Source organism: Natator depressus, chromosome 3 (genome assembly GCF_965152275.1).
Source record: "Natator depressus isolate rNatDep1 chromosome 3, rNatDep2.hap1, whole genome shotgun sequence".
Taxonomy (NCBI): domain Eukaryota; kingdom Metazoa; phylum Chordata; order Testudines; family Cheloniidae; genus Natator; species Natator depressus.
In genome coordinates this window covers 148,445,016-148,469,182 of record NC_134236.1, presented here as the reverse complement: position 1 = coordinate 148,469,182, position 24,167 = coordinate 148,445,016, and the positions used below count along the sequence as shown (strand labels likewise).

The 24,167-nt window shown below is 40.5% G+C and overlaps 1 protein-coding gene across 9 annotated transcripts in view; it reads right to left on the bottom strand.

Annotated features, from left to right (window-relative positions):
- The window catches only part of LTBP1 (latent transforming growth factor beta binding protein 1), a 366,969-nt gene that overhangs the window by 118,219 nt on the left and 224,583 nt on the right, over window positions 1-24,167 (bottom strand). For 7 of the 9 annotated variants that reach the window (XM_074949024.1, XM_074949018.1, XM_074949020.1 and 4 more), the window contains 4 exons: window positions 12,910-13,077; window positions 8,349-8,582; window positions 3,874-3,896; window positions 1,689-1,791 (listed from right to left, as the gene is read on the bottom strand). In XM_074949024.1, coding sequence (XP_074805125.1) covers window positions 1,689-1,791; window positions 3,874-3,896; window positions 8,349-8,582; window positions 12,910-13,077 — 528 coding nt within the window. The remainder of the gene's footprint in view (window positions 1-1,688; window positions 1,792-3,873; window positions 3,897-8,348; window positions 8,583-12,909; window positions 13,078-24,167) is intronic. The other 2 variants (XM_074949027.1, XM_074949025.1) reach the window with 2 other exon arrangements.

Here is a 24,167-nt window from a genome sequence, read left to right as displayed (position 1 = left end):
TGGAGTTCTGTTGGTTTCTTTCTTGGGCTTGTCTTGCAGCAGGAGGCTTCTGGGTACACGTCTGGCTCTGTTGATCTGTTTCCTTATTTCCTCGTGTGGATATCGTAGTTTTGAGAATGCTTGGTGAAGATCTTGTAGGTGTTGGTCTCTGAGGGGTTGGAGCAAATGCAGTTGTTCCTCAGCACTTGGCTGTAGACAATGGATCATGTGGTGTGTCCGGGATGGAAGCTGGAGGCATGAAGGTGGGCATAGCGGTCGGTGGGTTTTCGGTATAGAGTGGTGTTAATGTGACCGTTGCTTATTTGCACCGTGGTGCCTTGGAAGTGGACCTCCCATGTAGATTGGTCCAGGCTGAGGTTGATGGTGGGGTGGAAGCTATTGAAATCGTGGTGGAATTCTTCCAGGGTTTCCTTCCCAGGGGTCCAGATGATGAAGATGTCATCAATGTAGTGTAGGCAGAGAAGGGGCGTGAGTGGACGAGAGCTGAGGAAGCGTTGTTCCAGGTCAGCCATAAAAACGTTGGCATATTGTGGGGCCATGCGGGTGCTCATAGCAGTGCCACTGGTCTGGAGGCATATACTGTCACCAAATTTGAAATAATTGTGCATGAGGATAAAGTCACAGAGCTCAGCAATCAGTTGTGCTACACAAACATCCCACGCACAATGGAATACAAGCAGTCAGGAACAGTATCCTTGATGATGCCACAGCACAAGTGGTTGCTGAACTCTAACTCAGGAACCAATCCATGCAACAAACCTCGATGCCAACTCTGCCCACATATCTACACCAGCGACACCATCACAGGACCTAACCAGATCAGCCACACCATCACCCACGAAAGCTTGTGTGTCTATAAGGTGCCGCAGGACTCTTTGCCGCTTTTACAGATCCAGTCTAACACGGCTACCCCTCTGATCCTGGATCTATGACTTTTAACATTCTGCCTCCTGTTCATTGAATGCTCTCACAAAACCTGTTTGCCAAGCCACTACCATCTTCTAATGAATATCCCTTCAAAAAACCCACGTCTTCCATGTTGCTACAAGTAGTGCACCAATTTACCATTAAGAACAACAGTAACTTGAATGGAACCAAGATGTGCACACTCAGTAACAGTCATCGTGTGGTCTAATTGTCAACCTTCTTATTTTTGCACCTTTGGATTATTACTCTCAAATGCTGTATCCAGTTTGAAGTTAGAGTGTAATTTCTTTGGGGCAGAGAAAATGTTTCTGTATTCATTCTCTAAAGCACTTAGCACATTTTTAATAATAATGTTACAAAGTTTAGTTGTTGTTTTGTATTATTATTCCACTTAGAATTTTCCTAGGTAAAGAATTTCACTCCTTACAGTACAATCCTTCCATTACAATCCCCTCATAACACTCCTATTGACTTCAATGGGAGCTGTGTGTACAGAGCATCTGCAGAACTGGACTCGGGGGGACCAGTTCTGCACGCACTTACACAAGTAGTCCAACTGACTTTAATGGGGCCATTCTTGTAAGGATCACTTGCAGGAGTAAAATTATTGCAGGATCAGGCCCTAAATTTGTGAATCCAGAGTTTCAAATTAGCAATTAGATTCTGAAACAGAAAGGAACATATAGCAAAATGTAGTATTCCATTCTTTGATTCACAAGTACTGTCAATCCGCTAAAGGAGGAGGAGTCAAAAAGAGCTACCTGGAAATTGTGGATGCAGGTTAATTGTTGAAATCCCAGGAGAAAGCTGAGGTTGACCAGGCTCTAGCACAGGTTTTTCTTGGTCATCAAGTGAAACTAATTCCTAAGAAAATATTTAAAAATTTACAATTTGAAGATGTGATTTTAATGCAGTTTTCTGAGTTGTGTGGGAAACTGTTGTCTGGGAAAACAGTTGCTGTTCTTCCATACCTATTACGTGTTAATAGCAAACTAAGTATTACTAATTAAAATATGAAATAATGGTGGCATACCATGCAATACTGCCATTATCTGAAGTGGTTACTCATAAGGGTTCTAGTTCCACATTGGTGTTACCACTCATGAGCAGCCCCATCTCTCACTTTAGAATAGTTCAAAAATGTATTTAATTGCAGTTTAGAGTGCAATTTTATATTTTATAAATATAACTCTATCACAAATATAGGGCACACTCATGGGCATCTGCAGGCCTTTGGCTGACAGAGAACTTATTACAATGGTCATTGTATTAGACTTTATTTTCATAAGTTAGAGATGCTTGCATCACTATGGAGGTGTGAAATGAAGCATAGCTATTGTTATCCCTAACAAATCAAAGCAGAAAGTATAATACACTGCCCACTGCAATATATTGCTCTACTTTAGGGGGGCCTGGTTTACATTTCTTAATTAGGCAAAACTGTCACTGGAGTAAATAAACAAATACTCAATAAGCTCATTATTTGTGTGATATCTAATTATCAATATTTTATTTTTAAAAGCATTTTGATTACTTCTGTAACTAGGAGCTGAAAGTTCTTATCATTATATAGCTTCATACGGAGGAAAGTAGTAAACTATACTGATTCAGAGATTCACAGAGTTTAAGGTCAAAAGTGACGATCCTCTAATCTGCACTCCTGTATAACAAGGACCATTAAATTTCACCCAGTTACCCCAATATTGAGCCCAATAACTTGTGTTTGACTAAGTTTCTATCTTCCAAAAGTTTCCCGTCTCAATCTGAAGACATGAAGAGATGGAGAATCCACCACTTCCTTTGGTAGTGTGTTCTAATGGTTAATCATACTCACTGTTAAAAATTTGTGCCTCATTTCTAATTTGAATTTGTCTGGGTTCAGCTTCCAGTCATTAGTTCTTGTTCTGCCTTTCTCTGCTAGCTTAAAGAGTCTTTGAGCGTCCTATATTTTCTTCCCATGGAGGTACTTATACACTGTAATCAAGTCGCCTTTCAATCTTTTTTTTTTAATAAGCCAAACAGATTGAGCTCTTTATGTCTCTCACTGTTATACATATTCTCCAGCTTTCAAATAATTTTTAGCTCTTTTCTTCACTGTCTCCAATTTTTCAACATCCTCTTAAAAATGCTGATGCCAGAAATGTATACACTATTCCAGTATCAGTCTCACAAATGCTGTATACAGAGGCAAAATCTGCTCCCTACTCCTACTCACTACTTCCCTGTTGATACAGCCAAGAATTGCATTAATCCTTTTTGCCATAGAATCGCATTAGGAGCTCCAGTAAAGTTGCTTGTCCACTATGACCCCTAAATCCTATTCAGAGTCACTGCTTTTCATGATACAGTCCTCCACTCTTTAGGGATGGCCTGTGTTCCTTGTTCCTAGAGGTATGACCTTCCATTTGGCTATATTAAAACATATTTTATTTGAATGGGCTCAGCCTACCAAGCAATCCAGATCAGTCTGTATGACTTCCCTATTTAACCTCATCATGGACATTTTTGTTAGTGGTACTCTTGCATGCTGTTCATCTAGCCCTCAATTCAGGGAAGCATCCCCATTCAGGATAGCACTTAAGCACATACTTAAAGTCCATTGAAGCAATGGGACTTGGGCGTGTGCCTACAATTAAGCACAATTAAGTGAGTTGTTGAATACAGATGAAGTGATGAATCAGAGCCCTAACCTTTATGAACATATGATGAATCCCAGTTTTAGCCCTAAGCAACTATGACTGATGCTTTTTAATGGTTACTGGTAAATTTCAGTGGAAAATTAAACAATGTGTGTACTACCAATGAGTCTGAATTGCCACAGCCTCAAACAGTACTGTTATATTCTCGTATACAGTACATTTCTCATAACTGGATGCAAATCCCATGGATCCTCTATTGTACTGTAGTTATTTTGTGAAAGCATATAATAAAGAATTCATGTTTTACCTGATCAGGGGCTGCAGTTGCCACTAAAACCAGAAAGAAAAGAAAAGAAAAGAAAAGAAAAGAAAAGGAATGGAATTAACTAGTTTGAATAGAAAGAATGTCAAAAACATGAGTCATTTTAATGTGTTCTGAAATTATTTGTGCATTCCAGGCCTTAGTACCATTTAAAAACAATTAATCAAGAAATTATCATCACAGTTCAATTTCCACTTGGCTGTCTCATAAGGAGTATGGACCTGATTCTGATCTCAGACTCGTACAGATGAGAAGTAACTTTGCAAAAGTCAGTGGATTTATTCTGACATAAAACAAGGTCAGAATCAGGCTCTATAAAATAACACAGCCTGCCATCTCATCCCCTAATTTTCAGCTCCATTAGCTAGTTCTTATATAATTTTCCTAGAACTTGTCAGAGCTGCTGGGAAACACAGTGATGCCTGCAAAACTATGGAATTGTATTTTAAAGCATTTGTTTTTATGTAGTAGTTCTGTTATTGCGATTTGTTATTGTTATTGTTGTGAGCCTTGTGTATATTCTTGTGATTTAAGGGGAAAAAGGGAGGTGAAGGACCCTAATTAACCATATCAAAAACATGTGCAATTCCTGAATTTGGCTCAAGGAATACTTGGGATAAACATTATGGGACGGATCCTTAACTGGAGTGAATCAACATAAAGCCATCAAATTCAACAGAGCTCCACAGATTTACCCTAGCTGATGATCTGGCCCAGTAACTCAAGATGACGACTGCGAAAATGATTTTTTTTTATATTATTGTACAGCACCGCTATTGTAATGAGACAGTGTGTGAAAGGACTAAGCATGTATATTATGGTTAGGGTCCTACCAAATTCACAGTCCATTTTGGTCAATTTCACATTCAAAGGATTTTAAAAATCTTAAATTTCATAATTTCAGATATTTAAATCTGAAATTTCACAGTGTTGTATCTGTACGGTCCTGACCCAACTCTGAAGGCAGCAGCACAGAAGGGTGGCATGGTATGGTATTGCCACCCTTACTTCTGCACTGCTGCTGGTGGGGTGCCGCCTTCAGATCTGGGTGCCTGGCCAGCAGCAGCCGCTGCTCTCCGGCTGGCCACCCAGCTCTGAAGACAGCACAGAAGTAAGGTGGCAATACCATGACCCACCCACAATAACCTTTCGATCCCCCCACAACCCTCTTTTGAATCAGGACCCCCATTTTGAGAAACACTGGTTTCCCCCTCTGAGAAATCTGTTTTGATAAGGTGAAAGGACATAAAAGACCAGACTTCACAACAGATTTCATGGGGGAGACCAGATTTCACGGTCCGTGACGTGTTTTTCATGGCTGTGAATTTCGTAGGGCCCTAATTATGGTATCTGGTTTTGGTGAAATTTAGGGCTTGTGTACACTTAAAATGCTACAGCAACACAGCTGTGGTGCTTCAGTGTAGACACTACCTATGCCAATGGAAGGGATACTCCCATTGGCATACATAACCCATCTCCAATTCTTTCATCAACCTAGCACTGTCTACACAGGGACTTAGGTCAGTTTAAGAACGCCACTCAGGGGTGTGAATTTTTCACACTCCTGACTGAAGTAGTTAAACATACAAGTTATTGTTTTGTAATGAATTTTTGTTTTGGTATTAATCTGCTCAGTTGTGCAGTATTTAAATTGTAAAGTAGCAAAATATAAAACAAACAGAAATGACTTTCTTGCCAAGTTTGTCCCCAAAAGTTCCATATTTAAAAAAAAAAATCTTTATTTTACAAATGAAAATTTGTTGGTAGTTAGTTAATCCCTAAATGTTGTCAACTGCTTCACAATCTTTAAAAAAATGACTACGCTAACATTAGTTTAAATATTTAAGCTTGAAAATATAATGCATCTTAGGTATTTTTATATTATCCTAACCTCTGATAGATATATCTGAGACTTTTAAATCCTTAAAGAGGGCTACTGTCAACCTATGTAAGTCTCAAAGACTATCCTGAATATAAATCCAATGCAGTGTCTCTAAAGGATGCTATTTGCTAACAGACTTTAATACTTTTAAAATATGGTTTGGATCCTCAAAGATGTTGGGCCAGATTCCTGGTCCCTGTTCCAGTCAGAAAACTGGTACAGCATCTGTGCAGCCACTGTTTCTATTCCCTCTCCTTTGAGGATTCATCCTAATTACAGCCAAGGAGCACACAATACGTTCTCAAGAGGTGCATGACTTATCCCGGGCTGACTGTATGCCAGGCTGGCCCCCAGCATAATTAGTGAATCACAGAGAAGTCCTTGCTTTGCCCTCAACACTGGCAGACAGGCGGAAGGGTGGAATAGCAACCTCTATCCCAGATCTATGCCACTGGAGGAGTCCCTTTTGCTGAGATGATCCTTTTGTTGCAGGCGATGCTGGCTTTAGGTCCAGTATGCACCTGTGATGTAGCATAAGTGCTATGCTAAAGGCTCCCCAGCCCGGTGAGGCTACCCATTACAGAGCTGATGAGCCCTGCAGGCCCCTGGCCTGTAATTTACCCACCCTTAAGTGAGGAAACTGTCATTAATGAAGCATGCAAATCTTTTGATATGGACCTGTTTGGTCTGTTGAAACTTACTTAAACTGGAGATACTCAACTTGAGGAGCTTACAATCTCTGCTGGCTTTACCACAGGAGCAAGGCATCCTTAGCAGAGGTGTTCTTATAGAGTTGATCAAAGTTTAACTGAAAATGTGATTTTTTCACCAAAAAAGGCTTTTTTTGTCAAAATGAAAATTTCCATGGAAAATATCCAATATTGACTAAACAAAACAAAAATAAAAATTGGGAGAAGGGGGTGTCACCAAAAAAATCAAACCCTGATTTTTTTTGTTTGTTTCTAGCAACCAAAAATTAAGCACTTTTGGCTCAGTGCTAGTTTTCAGTAGAAATGTTATGGTTTTCCATTGCTGTAAACTGATTTCCCCCCCAGTTTCTGTGGGGGTTTTAAGACACCCCCCCACCCCATTTTTTCCCCCATGGGAACAAAAACTATTTCCTTACTAGCTCCAGTTCTTAAGCATTGCAGACAAATTGAGTATAGAACCTAAGAATATTTTGCATTTCAAAGGTTTTATTAAATGCATAAAAAGAATAAAAATTCTAACATGCATGAGCATCATTACTGACTTCAAGTGAGCACAGTGTTTTTTCAATGTGTAATTTTAAAACTAGTGAGTCAATTTTCTTCAAACTTTCCTGTATTTTTACATCTCCCTGAGTTCTATAAAACTTAGAATTTCTAGCTTCAGTTGTTTTGATTTATCCTCGCACAAAATTTCTGGTGAGAAAAAGTGTAAATTTCATTTTTGGGCTGACACTAAGCATGGAAAATTTCAGCTCAAAAGGAACTGTGTAAGAAAGGTATGAGCAACTGAAAAGGTGGAATTAGAACAGAGAGAATCCCTTGAGTCCTTTAAAATACCAAATAGTTTTTATTTTCCTTTCAAGGCCTAAACAGGTTGACAATTCCTCTTCAAAGACTGGAAAGTCTCAAGTCTCTCCCTCTACTTATGTAACTCATATTATAGCAGACGGAACTCACTTACTTGAAAAATATCTCATATTTTTTCTACCTTCCTGATCCAGAAATATCCCTCAGCTTTTCAGAATGAAGGCTGCCAAGTTCAAGGTAGGATTTTCCAATTTGCAAAACAGATTGTCTATTTACATTGTTTGTTTGCTTTTTCATTTAAAATGTTAGGTTGTTTTTTTTAAAGGAGCACCAGGGAATCGATCCTTAGAAGAAGTAAAGCTATGGTGACTGTATTTCCCATGAAGTTCTGCAAAATTTACTCAGACACTTCCAACTGTTGCCCCGTGCACCAGTTGCATAATTACTTCTTGAAAATAACATATAAAGGACTCCAAACCATCACAACACTCCTCACAATCAGATTTTTACCTGCCTATATTCTGTTCACCAATAGCGTGTTGGCAATGCATTTATTTTTGCACATGCTGCAGGCTGTCTGTGTTTCTTTGCTTCTGCATTCATATTAAGCATGTTAAAAACAGGGCATTTTAAAGCTGCTAATGGTATTTAGAGGAGCTTGCAGAAACCCATGCAAAGATTGAGAAAAAACTTACAGAAAGAGGCCTCATTGTAAGAAATAAGACAGTAATGAGACTTTTCATATTTTAGAGATGCCTAATATTGTTACAGGAATCCTTATAATAGAACAAACATTTTCGGTTTCTATTGCTCACAGAAATTAAGCCGAACTATGGTTTTCTCTGTGTGGAGTTTTCAGTGTATAAGGGGAGCTATTGTATAACAATGGCTGAAACTACAGTCTGTAGCATAATTCATCCAGTGACATGGAGCTCTTCATTATTTAAAAACCCTCAAATTCTATACACACACTGTAGAAAAAGGATGTAAAACAGAAGTACATGCACAGAAATTTATAGCTATCTACTAAACTACAGTTCAAGATCCTTTTCCACTCTCACCTTCTTGCACAGCCACCTCGGGCTCACTTTTCTGTGAGAAGGTCAGTGCCTCCACTGGCTCTTCCTTTGCTGGGAGAGGTGGAGGAGAAGTACCTTTAGCAACAGGTTGAGTAATCTGGGTCTTGCCAATGACAGGTGGCTGTACTCTAACTGCAGGGTGATGATATAGCTTGTTTCTATGAGAGCCAGAAACCGTATAACCCATTCCACCAGGGCAGATTTCCTTAAAAGCAGCTAGATTTGGGATGGGAAAATATTCCTTTTAAGAGTCTAAAAGTGCAATATTTTGACACAATGGAAAATATAATGAACACAAATCAACTCTGCTACTGTATGTACATTTTTATAACAAAATATGCTACATTTAAGAACAAACATTATTGCATGCTAATATTATTGAATACCTCTGAAAAATTACTTTAGGACTTAATTCATTCCTCTACAAAAGGCTTATCCTCCAGTTTATTATTTCTTTCTTCAGGTGTGTTAAATATGTCTCTACAGCTGAACCATTTTTAATTAATCTAATTCACATAGTATGTTATTTCTGAGGTGACTTTGCATCTGCATCTTGTCATTGTTTATAGAGCATAAGTAACTAGGATTTATTATTTCTATAGTTCCCTTTTTGAAGTTGCCGAAGAATAAAAAGTAGCTTCTTACTACCACTGAACCAGAGACATCAAGCTGAAAAATCTTGATTTATAACATTTATTTAAGATATATGAATCAACTACACTAGAAACCGAACATACTCCTTGATCTAGACCACACTGAACTCACATGAGCAAGTCTTTCCATAGACTTCAGTTGGCTTTGGATAAGGCCCATAATGAATGTTAAAATACTAGTGAAACCATGATATACTCCATATGTCCTAACATGGAGTTACCTAGTTTATAAATCAGTCTCTCAGAACAAGTGAAATTGAATGAAATTTTACTATGGAAAAGATTATTTCAGTGAAATACTAAGATCTCCTACAATTTGAAAAGTTCTGCTGGATACTTTCCTCCTTGTTGGGGAGGAGACCACTGAAAAAAAGTGTTACCAGCAAAAGCATATTTTAGATTGGGGTTTTTAAGAGAGTCATGTGTAGCAATCTGACTTTGGAAACAGTATTATTTAGAAAAGTAAACATATTTAAAAAGTAGGCAATGGCTATAATTTACATGAAAAAAATCTCTCATTTTAAAAAATATTTAGTCATATATTAATCTTTAAATGAAACATAAAAAATTTTTCAGTAATTCAAATGTGATATTAATAAATGACTTAAAGGAAACCTGTGGCATGTCTTTCAGAAATCTACAACAACATAATGATGTCTATTTTTTCTTAAAAATAAAATTAAACTAATATCAAAATATCTCCAAAAGTAAGGGTTCCAAAAAGGTCCCCAAATATATAGTACCTGTTTCATCCTACAATATTATCTTCAAATACAGTGGTGGTCTTGCCTCACTGAAATTTAAAATTTATACTGAATCCATTGTTCTGATTCACGCAGAACAGGATCAAAATATTGTAGTATGGTATAATATTCAAAAAATAACATGCCTTTCCATATGTGCAGAAAAAATAACAACACTTCATCTGGATTTTTTAAAAGAGCATTTCTTTAGTACTTGCTAAGAGGGCTGATATATGGTTAGATCATCTCTAGAAGGGAGGAGTGGAAATCCTGCTCATAAATCTATCAGAAGAAAAGGTAGTTGAAGCTAAGCGGCATCTATTCTGACCCCACATTAGTCCCTCTGCATGAACTCCAGGTTCTGAGGTTTGGGAGTTGTAGCGAGATGCAGAGGGCCTCTGGTTCTGTGATCATCCCACCGAAAATAGTGGATTCTTGCTCAGTGCTTGAAAAACTCAGCTGGTAGAGGAGAGAAACAAGTTAGGCGTTTAGTGGGAGCAGGGCCTTATTATCATCACGGCTCTAAACACAATCAAGTTGATATGTGGGACAATAGTGCCCAGGGGGCAACTAAGAAAATCTGGCCCTTCATGTTCCAGTGATGACACTTTACAGAAGCGGAAGATCTACCCCTATATTGTGAAACATTAATGGAGTAGGAGGCGAGTCCCCATAGACTTTTCAACAGACCACCAATCCTTGCCAGCTGAAGAGGGTGATGCAGCTTAAATCCTGCAGTTTAAAATTTGCTGAGTTTTTCCATTTAATTTTGATCCTCCCAGATCTTTTTATGATGGAGGGCACGATCTGGCCTATTGCATGCTTTTTCATTCCTAATTTGAACCGTACTTTTGCAAATGCTAATATATTTTATTAAATGGCTACCTCATGTTTTACCCACCTTAAAAAGGGGTTCAAAATATATTACAGGGTAAAGTTGTAAAGCCAGCTTCCAATTTTGCACTTCCAGTCAATTGCTGGTGCATTTTTGTAAGGACAAAAGATGTCGTTTACAAATTCACTGAAGTCACAAATCAGGTAGTTTGATGTCTATATAACCTCACTTGTGCTTCTAATTAATTGTGGACACAAAAGTGGAGATCAGATTGAAGTCCCTTTAAAAATGTGGCCCTTAAATATGTTTTTTACTTCTAAAATGATTACATACAGAAGTTCTACTTAATTAGGTGCCTAAAACAATATTACAAAATAATGTCCAAATATACCGGTACTCCACATATTTTTCATTCTGGTGAACCCATCACATATAGATATATATTTTTTTTACTATGGATCCTACATTTTTTTGCTGTGTGTTCAATGGGAGATTTAGTAACGCAAAAGATGTAGGGTGAAATTCAAGTTTCATTGAAGTCAATGGCAAACTCCTATTATCTTCAATTGGGCCAGGATTTCACCCACAGAATCAGGCTCCCATATTAATAATTGACTTTTTTGTATATTTTATATTCTCTCACTAGTAAACTAATATGTTAATTTATTTTATTAGAATAGTCATTCCAATTACATAAATAGCATACAGTATTAAAACGCTTATTTTTATTTGAGAAACAACTTTTGCAAAAAGATATCTGTTCAGTTCTAATTTAGACCAAGGACACAAAGACCCTCCTGATCTTTAGAATTCTCACAGGAACCAAATATTGTTCCTGCAATTAAATAACTAGTCACCTGATGAGAATATTGTTCCATGTAAAAACTGCTCAAGCATTACTTGTCTGACAGTGCAAAACAGACGGACTTAAAAAGTCACCATTGATGTATGAACTATCAGTCAAATATTCATACTGGAAATAATGGCCCAAATATTCAAAAGTGACTAGTGATTTTGATTGCTTCAGTTTTTGGAGCCCAAATTCAAACATCTTAACGGGGCCCAGTATTTTCTGAAAATTAGATCCTGTTACAATGTTCTACGTTGGACACCCAAACATTTCTAGTCACTTCTGAAAATATGAGCCAATGTACCATAAAACCATGTTCTAGATAAGAACAAAAATTTCCTTTGATACTGTATGGTATCATACCAGTGACCTCTATAGCAGCAGTTTCAGTAAACGCAGTGTATTATAGTTCAAGTTCTATTCTTTCACCTACAAATCCAGGAAACACATACACTAATCCACTAAACACAACTGAAACAATTATTAAATTTAATACACATAATGGTAATAAAATTGAGCCAGAACAGTGAACTGATGTTAAGTGCTTTTAGTCATTTGTTTTACCATACATCCAAATGAAACAGTGAACTAATCTTGAAACGAAGCCTTAAAAGATTCAGAATTCTGATATTTAAGTTTTAAGTAACATTAGATAATAGGCACTCTGAAACAATCCTTACTACTCACATTGAGTAGTATCTTAGTCTGTGAGTGGCTTCACTAAAACCAATGATCCCATCTCTTTGGTGCACCAAGTTGATGACTGATGCGTCTTTTTTGTTCAGCAAGCCTTTTTGAAAAAACAAAACCCAACTGGACTACTCACGGAATAAGATGTTACTCAAAGTAAGGATGGCAGAATCTGATCCTAAGTGTGCCACAAGTGATTGTTTCAGCCAAAAATAATTTGTAATATTTAATTTTTCAGCTGTTACTAATCCGATAATACCATCCTTGGCACCACCCTACAAAAGTGTGTTAGAAACATATCGGGGGAAAAAAGGGGGAGTACACTTGCCCACATGTAACTTCCACTATTTATAATGAAAACTTAATGCATGCAGGCGTAGCAAACTATTTCCCAAAACCTTCCATCATTTTGTTTGTGCCTTTTATGTTTGAAAAGTATTAAAGACACTTTGGTTCAATTTATCCAGATCCCCGTATACTAACCTTATCTTCATGTTACAGGAATTAGGAATTTAAAACCCCACACACTGAGATGGGTTTATTTGTTAAATTGGAAGCCTACCATTACATAGCAACGGAAAATCCCATCTTTCTTATGAATGCTTGTTTATCCAAACCAAAAAAAGCTGTACTGTATTTTTCTATTAGCATTTACAAAACCTGCAAGAAACTACAGGACACAAAAAATAGGTAAAGTGTAGGAGGTGATATAGTATGTATACTGCATACAGTGTGTGGGTGAGCGTTTGAGGTTTTTCTGGGCACCTCTTACCTGTTCCTGGAAGGGGACATTTCTCACAGTGTGGGCCCCAGGCCTTGCCAACACTGCAACAGCAGAGCTGCTTGCTGAGCTGAACAGAGAGAGGGTGCATGCACTGCTTTCCTGCACTGACAAACCGGTAACAGGGCCCTTTCTCTTCAGAGACCATAGGATTATCAGCTGCAGCAAAAAGGGAAGGAGGACGCTAGAGTTTACATGAGAAACACCACAGGAGTTCTATCACCAGCGAACAGGATTAACACTGCTATCTGCCAACAATTTTTTTAAAAAATGCTTGGGTCTCTCAGTACTCAGGATATAAGGAAGATTTCTTATTTGGGATCAACAGCATCTGAATTCAGACGAGCACTACACACAGTATAAAACTGATAATTTTAGGAATCAAAGCTGATATTCACACAGAAGTTGCCATGCTCTAGAAACACAGAATTAGAAACAGCTCTCTTTCCCATGCATGAGCACTACAGCATAAGCTTAAAGCAGGTGAACAGTAATACAGAACACTGTCAGGCTACACAGTCACAACCACTCAGACTTACAAAGCCATAGAAACAGATGGGACTGCAAAAGGGCTATTTTGAGTATTATATATCAGACAGCTGTTCTTAAATGGACAAGGCAATTACATATTTACATTTCACTGTGTTTTATACATTTTAACAACAACTGGTTGAATATTTCTAGTTCTGACAACAAAGACATTTTGCAATTAAAACAGCTGAATAAAGGGAACAATTTTAGATTATCCTGCTGTTTGTTTCTTTAACCAGACTTAAGAGCTGTTTGCTGAAATAATCAACTAGTAATGCTGCAGGTCATGCTCCACCTCACCCCAACCTCTTTGCTCTACCATCTATCCCCTGAAATATATGAGATTAAATATTCCACTGAGATTCAAAATTGCTCTGGTCCAAGAAAATCACAGTGCCTTCGCATATTTTTGATCATTGCACATACAAAGGATATAAACTTTGCCTAGTGTGGACATAATATGAGGCTGAGATCCATCCAACCTTAATATTCCCCCCCCCCCCCAAAAAAAAAAAAAGTTGACAGAACTGGGTGAAAAGTTCAGTTAAATCAAAATAAGGGCAACGATTTCAGAGACGTGGAAATCAACTGGAAATGTCAGAGCATATATACAAACTAATTGCAATGTAATTTTTAAACTATAAAAAAGTTATTTAATATTTGAGCATCAACAGCCACCAACATAGGACAGTGACTAAGTCTCAGAACGCATGTCTGATACAATATTTAGGGCTATGTTGTGTCTTCCAAAGGCACAGCTACATAAGGTTGGGGGAAAGAGGGGCAGAGATTGAGCTTTATATACCTTTTCCCCCTCCCCCACCAGCTTTTCACATTAGAAATTCAGGTATTGCCTACCCTGTTTTTCCTATAAGACACTATGGTCAACTGGAGAAGTCATAAGTTTATGACCTCAGAAATATGAAGCAAGTAAAGCCTGATTTACTAAGGGAAGACATTATTCTTATTCATGCTGTTTACAACTTTTTCACTTTGCTAATACCTACTTAACTCCAACACCCATGAAATTTTTTTGGGGAAAAGATGTTTTTGTTAAAGATTCAACAAAACAGAAATTAGAAACAAACATTTCAAGTATCTCTGTTAATCTTCATGGTGGAATTTCACTGAACAATATGTGACTTATGTGATGCCTCTGCTTATGCAGTCTTAAACTGCCATGACTTTTTTTTGCCACTTTATCACACTACAACTACATAAAACTTTTTAAGTTGCCCCAAATAACTAAATAAAGTTTCTTATGTATTCACAGTACTGCCCAGGTTTTCCCTCCATCAAGCACAGAGGAAAGGAAAGAAGAATACTGAGGTGGCAATCTCATTATCAACGAAGCAAAAATGGAAAATTGTAAGGGTGATTTTGTTGTATCCTTCGCATTACTGCATTCTGAAGAGCTTTCTCCCACTAAGTATCAGCAGTCCAGATTATTTGTCCCAGATCTTGAATTAATTTGTCCCAAAACTTGAATTAATCCTGGGACATGTAACTTCAATCCTTTCCATATTTCTAAGGTTGCACCTATTTTCTTGGCAGTACCATGATACCAGCACCCGCACCCGCACCCATCTGGCATGCATCTCAAACTGCTGTAAGAGTAACAAGTATTGGTACCATGGTGGTCAGAAAGCATGTCCCTACCACCCTCAGGTACACACACATCCTTTCCACGATAATATCAATAGAGTTCCCACCACCTCTATTTTTGAGTGGAAGGGACATTGCACAATCTCTGCTTTCAAGGTGACAGCTCCTCCCAAAGCTCCCTGCTGGCTCCATTCTAGTGAGGGTAAGCAGAAAAGGAAAGATACATTCTTCTCATTCCCTTCCCAATATCACTGAGCAAAGACTTTGTTACATTAAAAGAATAATAAATCAAGTTTTTCCACAAGTGGGGCTCAGACACGTCATCCAGAAATAAAACATGCCTTCTCTGAATGATAATCACCAGCACTACTGAGGCTTTTGGTAATCCTATCCTTTTTGACAACCTAATATGGAGAGGGACAGAAAGGAGAAGCCATGATTCTAATGTGAGTAGTTTTATTATTATTACTATTAATCTGTATTGAGGTAACATTAAAGGGTCCAATGAAGACTGTGGCTCAATCATTGTGCTAGGTTTTGTACAAACCCCACAGGAAACACAATTCTTGCCTAGAGGAGTTTATAATCTAATTTGAAACAAGGCACAACAAGTGAGTTTAACAAAAAACAGGTGGGAAAGGGGGAGGGAGGACAGAGGTAACAGTAATAAAATTATGTGGTTTCAGCAGTTCGGACGGTGAGTAAAGATCATATTTAGGAAATGTATAGGAAGGAGTGGCAGGATTTAGACATCACCTGGATGTGCATGTTTAGAGGGAAGGTGAAGCAAGTTCTCACCCAGATTACATGCCTGAACAAAAGGGAAGATCATGGTGTCATCAACCGTGAAGGTAAGTATCACAGTAAGGACATGTATACTTGGAATTTGGGGTAGGGATATTGCATACCTAATTTCTGTGATTGCAGCATTCAGTGCTGGTAATCATAAGTAAGGGTCATGTGTGGAATTCCAGTACAAGGTGCTCATATCAAAATATTACCATGTAAATAGTTACTTCATATTTCAAATGTCTCAACATCCCTCTGACTTACTTCTCTGTCCTAAATGTTGTTTGCAACATCAACCAATTCAGTATCATGCTGTTTATTCTCTCTTCAAGATCCTAAATGACAATGTTAACTATAAGATCCAAGCAATATTCAATTAGACACCATTCCCATCTAGAGCTGTTCAGAAAATATATAAAATCAATACAAAATCCGTAGGAGGGAAAACCAATTTTTGTGTGTGAAAAACATCAATTTTGGAAACTGGGAGACTGCAGGGCAAGAAGACTGGAACAGAGAACCAATGGAACTGGGAGAAGGAGATGAGGGTGAAGGGGGGAGAGATTGGATGATGGGCAGATGGGAAGAACTGGACTGGCTGGGCAAAGAGACTGGGACGAGGAGCCAGGGAAGGGTCAGGGACACACCAAGCTTGGATAAGGAGACAGGGAAGGAGATTGGGACAGGGAATGTGGACTGGGGGAAGTGGAGGTCAGGATAGGGAAGAGTGAGAGACTGGATGAGGAACTGGGGGAAGGGAGGAACAGGGAATTGCTGGGCAAGGAGACAGAATTGGGATGTGGGATGAAGCCTGAGGAGTGGAGATTGGGAATCATGTTGCGATAATTGGGCCTACAAATTTACCCTAGTTATGAGTTCAACTGTAAAAACTGTGAAAGTTAATACAATGTCACAATAACCTATAACAACAAATGCTGATGTGAAAAGGTACAAAAGCAGGACAGAAAAACTGAATTAGTCCAAACAAAAAGGCCTCCTGATATAATTCAAAGACTGTGTTAAGATCATGCTTCGTAAACAAGAAAAGTGTGGAACCAGAAATCAGTGAACCAAAACTTGTGTGTCAGAAACTAAGCCTAAATAGTGGAAAAGATAATGGGGATGAGCAATTCCACCCACTATTCCCTTAAGGAAAGACACTTTGGGAGAAAAATTGGCTACTGGAGCGAGCTTCACCATCATGGCTGCCAACCCCTACATCTCCTGGTACCCTGGGCCTTGTGCATCCTGATCCTAAGAAATGTCCTCACCAGAATGGGCCAGAGATAGGGACTCAGGTGACATCACTACCTCTGCTGGCTCCAGATGAATCCCAAACACCATCTGGGATGAAACAGGATTGGACTTTAACCACAGCAGCAACAATAGCTCCAGCCCATCTCAACTAACATTCTCTCTTCCCCAAAAGGACAGTTATCACCAACTCAGATACCATCTAAACAGTCTATCAAACAAGAGCAACAAGGAGTCTGGTGGCACCTTAAAGACTAACAGATTTATTTGAGCATAAGCTTTCATGGGTAAAAACCCCACTTATTCAGGGTTTTTACCTACGAAAGCTGATGCTCAAATAAATCTGTTGGTCTTTAAGGTGCCACCGGACTCCTTGTTGTTTTTGTGGATACAGACTAATACTGCTACTCCCTGATATCAAACAAGAGGTTTTTCTTTCTAAAAGCTCTCTCCAGCTAAAGGGAAAAGGAACAAGGGATGCTGTTAAAATGAAAGCCTTATTTAATACTTGACATTTCAAATGTGTTGTTTTTCCTTCTTTTCTTTATCTTTAATAACAAGCTAAAAGGATTTTTAGTTGTGTATTTGCCATGGTACTAAGTAGGGTGAGGTCTCTGTATACCAAACCCCGACCTTGTTTAACACTGTTTAATACTGGACTGTGACCGGGTTACATTAACACCTTTGGTCCATTTATTGCACCTAAATTAATACAGCAATGGCTAGGTGAGGAGGATGTGACTGGGATGAGGAGCCAGCGTGGAGAAGAGACAGAATGGATGCTGAGACAGGTTGGAGGGAACAAAGCAGAAGGGGTAAACCTGGGGGGATGGGGGACAGGCAGAAGAGTCTGTGCCCACTAGAGAACACTGCTCACCAGAGCCTGAAATGGAAAGAATAGTTACTTACCCTACAGTAACTGTAGTTCTTTGCGATGTTGTCATTGTGGAACCCACCATACGTACACATGTGTTTCATGAACGAGATCAAAGCCTATTGATAGCAGTGTCTGTCAGAGCTGCACATGTGCCCTGTGCCTCTTCATGCTCCCTTATGAGGGCATAAAGTGAAGAGTAGCTGTGACCCTCCCTCAGTTCCCTCATAATTCAAAGCCTGTGTTGCTGGGGATTCCAAACAGCAGCAACATAGGGTGGTTCATGGGAGCCACACTGACTACAACATCTTGAAGAGCCACAGTTACTGTAGGTAAGTAACCATTCTTTCATCTTTAAGAACGTGCCACTGTGGAACCCACTATAAGGGACTGGCAAGCAGTATCACCTCAGAATGCCAGGAATGAGGAGCTTTAGCAGCATTAGTGAAATAAAGACTGAAGTATTGCTTTTCTGAACTTGGCATCAGACTTAGCCACCATGTCAAGTGAATAATTTTTGACAAAAGTTTCCACTTTGCTGCTTTGCAGATCTGAGATATTGGCACATTTCTGAAGCAGGCCAAAGATGCTGCATGTACCATGAATGAGTGTGCCTTGACTGATAACAGGTGGAGGGAGATACATTATGTAATCCACTTAGAATAGCTGACTCTTTGACAAGCTGGATTTAGCCATAAAAAGATGAGGAGACAATCTAAAAGGTTTGGTCTTATCAAGGTATAGAGCAAGGTTGTGGAAACATCCAAACTATGCAGCCTCTTCTCTCATGGTGTCTTGTGTGGCTTTGGGGAAAAGACCAGTAGGTTAATCAACTGATTCAGGTGAAACTTTGAGACCAATTTAGGGATGAACTTAGGGTGCAGTCTCAGAACGCTCTTGTCCCTGTGAAAGAACATGTAAGGAGGTACATCCATAAGGGCACGGAGCTCATTGATTATTCAGGTCAAGGTAATAAAAGACTGCCATGAGAGCAAAGTGATGTACTGAACAATCCGATAGTGGCTTGAACAGAGGCCTCATAAGTTTTAGGAGGACAATGCTGAAATCCCACATAGGAGTCAGGTCTCTAACAGGTAGATAAGTATGCAGGAGGCCCTTGAAGAATCTCAGCACCATTGGATGGGAGAAGACCAAGTGTAATTGCATCAGAGAGTTACAACCTGATATTGCTGGAAATTTGGATTTTGACAGACCTAAAAGCCAGTCTGGCATGTTTCAAGTGCAGCATGTATTTGAGAATGTCTGCTATCAGGGCCTCTACTGTTTTCATATTATACTGGATTGCTCACAGGGAGAACCGCTTCCACTTGCAGGAGTAGGTATTCCTAGTAGATGGTTTCCTGCTCTACATGAGAACCTGGTGAGAACAGCTCCTGTCAGCATTGCTCAATCAGCCAACATCCAAGGCACCAGGTGAAATGACTGCAGGTCTGGGTACAATAACTGACATAGTTCTGAGATATCATGTCTGAAGATCAGGAGATGGAGGGGAATCCGAATGGATATTTGCAAGAGGTCTGATAGCCAAAACTGTCTTGGTCAATAGGGAGCTATTAGGATCAATGTGGTACTGTCTCATCTGACTTTGGATATTACCCTGCGTTTGAGGTAACTGGGAGAAAGGCATATAGGAGGGCTGGAGATCACTGTAGCAGGAAGGAGTCTGGTAAGCAACTTGAGCTCATGCCCCCTCTACAACAGATGTTTAAGCACTTAGTGTTGTCCTCTGCATCAAAAAGTTCTATTGTGGGAGCCCTCCCTGGCAAAATATCGGCTCTATGTTGGATATCTGCAGAGACCACTCATAGGTTAAGAAATCTGCCAAGTCATTTCTGGTTTTGGAAGGTGAAGAGCCAGTGGAGTTACACTGCGGTGAAGGCACCAGATCCATGACCTGATGGCTTCCTGGCAGAGAGAGAATGATTGAGAGCCCCTTGCTTGTTTATACAGTGCCTCGTGGATGTGTTGTCCATCAAGATCTGGACCTTGCAATTCTGCAGAAGAGGCAGAAACGCTATGCAGGCCAACTGGATGTCCCTGAGATCTAGGATGTTTGTATGCAGCTCCAGCTCATTCTGGGACAGGGCCCCCTGCATCTGCAAATGGTTCAGGCAGGCACCTATAATGAGTGTCATTGCTGGGGAGGGGACAGAAGGGAACCCCCGTCATACTTTCTCTGAGTCTAGCCATTGAGCTAGTTCTGGTAAGACTTGGGGTGGGACTGCGACTTTCTTGGTCTTGTGATGCTTGAAAGGGGAGTACTCCAACCTCAGCCATAATTGTAAGGGCTGCAGGTGAAATCTGGCACGCAGCATCATGTACCTGCAAATTGACATGTGACATAGCAATCTTAGACATTCATAGAATCATACAATATCAGGGTTGGAAGGGACCTCAGGTGGTCATCTAGTCCAACCCCCTGCTCAAAGCAGGACCAATCCCCAACTAAATCATCCCAGCCAGGGCTTTGTCAAGCCTGACCTTAAAAATATTTAAGGAAGGAGATTCCACCACCTCCCTAGATAACGCATTCCAGTGTTTCACCACCCTCCTAGTGAAAAAGTTTTTCCTAATATCCAACCTAAACCACCTCCACTGCAACTTGAGACCATTACTCCTTGTACTGTCATCAGCTACCACTGAGAACAGTCTAGATCCATCCTCTTTGGAACCCCCTTTCAGGTAGTTGAAAGCAGCTATCAAATCCCCCCTCATTCTTCTCTTCCGCAGACTAAACAATCCCAGTTCCCTCAGCCTCTCCTCATAAGTCATGTGTTCCAGTCCCCTAATCATTTTTGTTGCCCTCCGCTGGACTCTCTCCAATTTTTCCACATCCTTCTTGTAGTGTGGGGCCCAAAACTGGACACAGTACTCCAGATGAGGCCTCACCAATGTCGAATAGAGGGGAACGATCACGTCCCTCGATCTGCTGGCAATGCCCCTACTTATACATCCCAAAATGCCATTGGCCTTCTTGGCAACAAGGGCACACTGTTGACTCATAACCAGCTTCTCGTCCACTGTAAGCCCTAGGTCCTTTTCTGCAGAACTGCTGCCGAGCCATTTGGTCCCTAGTCTGTAGCGGTGCATGGGATTCTTCCGTCCTAAGTGCAGGACTCTGCACTTGTCCTTGTTGAACCTCATCAGATTTCTTTTGGCCCAATCCTCTAATTTGTCTAGGTCCCTCTGTATCTTATCCCTACCCTCCAGCGTATCTACCTCTCCTCACAGTTTAGTGTCATCTGCAACCTAGCTGAGGGTGCAATCCACACCATCCTCCAGATCATTAATGAAGATATTGAACAAAACCGGCCCCAGGACCGTCCCTTGGGGCACTCCACTTGATACCGGCTGCCACCTAGGTATGGAGCCATTGATCACTACCCGTTGAGCCCGACAATCTAGCCAACTTTCTATCCACCTTATAGTCCATTCATCCAGCCCATACTTCTTTAATTTGCTGCCAAGAATACTGTGGGAGACCGTGTCAAAAGCTTTGCTAAAGTCAAGGAACAACACGTCGACCGCTTTCCCCTCATTCATAGAGCCAGTTATCTCGTCATAGAAGGCAATTAGATTAGTCAGGCATGACTTGCCCTTGGTGAATCCATGCTGACTGTTCCTGATCACTCTCCTCTCCTCTAAGTGCTTCAGAATTGATTCCTTGAGGACCTGCTCCATGATTTTTCCAGGGACTGAGGTGAGGCTGACTGGCCTGTAGTTCCCAGGATCCTCCTCCTTCCCTTCTTTAAAGATGGGCACTACATTAGCCTTTTTCCAGTCGTCCGGGACTTCCCCAGATTGCCATGAGTTTTCAAAGATAGTGGCCAATGGCTCTGCAATCACATCCGCCAACTCCTTTAGCACTCTCGGATGCAGTGCATCCAGCCCCATGGACTTGTGCTTGTCCAGCTTTTCTAAATAGTCCCAAACCACTTCTTTCTCCACAGAGGGCTGGTCACCTCCTCCCCATGCTGTGATGCCCAGAGCAGTAGTCTGGGAGCTGACCTTGTTCGTGAAGACAGAGGCAAAAAAAAAGCATTGAGTACATTAGCTTTTTCCACATTCTCTGTCACTAGGTTGCCTCCCTCATTCAGAGGGGCCCACACTTTCCTTGACTTTCTTCTTGTTGCTAACATACCTGAAGAAACCCTTCTTGTTATTCTTAACATCTCTTGCTAGCTGCAACTCCAGGTGTGATTTGGCCTTCCTGATTTCACTCTTTTATCCCCGAGCAATATTTTTATACTCTTCCCTGGTCATTTGTCCAATCTTCCACTTCTTGTAAGCTTCTTTTTTGTGTTCAAGATCAGCAAGGATTTCACTGTTAAGCCAAGCTGGTCACTTGCCATATTTACTATTCTTTCTACACATTGGGATGGTTTGTCCCTGTAACCTCAATAAGGATTCTTTAAAATACAGCCAGCTCTCCTGGACTCCTTTCCCCCTCATGTTATTCTCCCAGGGGATCCTGCCCATCAGTTCCCCGAGGGAGTCAAAGTCTGCTTTTCTGAAGTCTAGGGTCCGTATTCTGCTGCTCTCCTTTCTTCCCTGTGTCAGGATCCTGAACTCGACCACCTCATGGTCACTGCCTCCCAGGTTCCCATCCACTTTAGCTTCCCCTAGTAATTCTAGTAATTCATAGATTCCAATGCCAGAAGGTACGATTGTAGTCCTCTAGTCTGACCTCCTGTATACATCGTTATTGTCAGATTCGATTTTAGATCCTTCATCATTGACTGGAGAGATCAGAACCTGTGCTCTGGTAAAACATTTCTCACCAATGAGAGTCGATCACAGCTCCTATTAATACCATCATCTGTGACGCTTTAAGAGAGAATTTCTCATAGCTCACAAGGAGTCCTAGTTGAGAGACAAGGGAGAGGATATAATCCAGGGCTGCAGTGGCCACCTGCTGGGGCCTGCCCCTGATCAGCCAGTCATTGAGATATGTGTAGGTGTGGGTTCCCTTTCTCCTTAAAGGCTCCTACTGCCTGGCATTTTGTGAATACTCTCAGTGGTGTGGAGAGTCCAAACAGTGGAACCCTGTATTGATAATGGTTGGGCCTCACTGTGAATCTTAGTTAGTACCTGTGGGCTCAATGGATAGCTATATGGAACTATGCATCCTGCAGATCAAGAGCCATGAACCAGTCTTGAGCTTGGAGAGATAGGCTGTAGCCATCGATGCTGCAGGGCATATTGCCAAAACCAGGATTGGTACCAGAGATCTTTGTGCCACAGGATGCACCTTATCACCAGCCCGTGAGGCCATGTAGGGCTTGGTGGATTTCTCTCTGGAACCTTTACAGTATCTTGTGGGAAGTCACGGAGCTATTTCAGGATTCTAATTCTGTGTTTGGAATGCTCCCTTTTGGTGCCAGACATTGATACCAGAGGTGTCAACTTTAGTACAGATGGTGTCTGCGGTGCCAGCGGAGTTTGCTTCCATGCCAGAGGTGTTGGTGCCAGATCTTTTTGCAGTCCCATCATCTTTGCATTGGTCTTAGGCATTTGCTAGACAGGGCACTGAATAAATCTGGCTTGTCTGCTACTAGCATTCTCGTGCCTTCTCCTCAGGATCTGAACAGACCTAGTTTGCTCCAGGAGATAAGCTTCAACCATGTATCCTGTGACTTACCTGCTCTTGTAGAGAATGACAGACACATCAAACATCTTCTATGGAATTAGTCTATTACAGGATGGGCAGGCCTTGAAGACTGCAGGTTTTGGATCTGCCATGTTGAGGTGTCCTGTACAAAGGGTCTGTACAGAAAGGGTGGGCAGGAGGCGCTGACCATCAATATTCACTCCATATGGATTGATATAGTTTACAGTGGTCATATATCAGTGAATCAGAAGAGTTCTGAAGGTTTTTGCAGGTTTTGAAAAGATTTAGCTGAAGCTAAGAATTAGCAGGTTGAACACTTGCCAAGTTCCATCTCAATGAAATGGGCATTAAGAGAAAACTAAGGGAGGGTCTTGGTCGCTCCACTCTTTATGCTCTCATGCAGGAGCACAAGGAGGCACAGGATGCTTGTGTGGACATTGCTTTTCAAAAGACCTCCATCTGGCACTCCTGAGGTGCATACCCACCTAGAGTGATTTCCGTACTGACACATACATACTCAAAAAACAACCCAAGACTCCCGAGTCATTCATCTGTGAAACCACT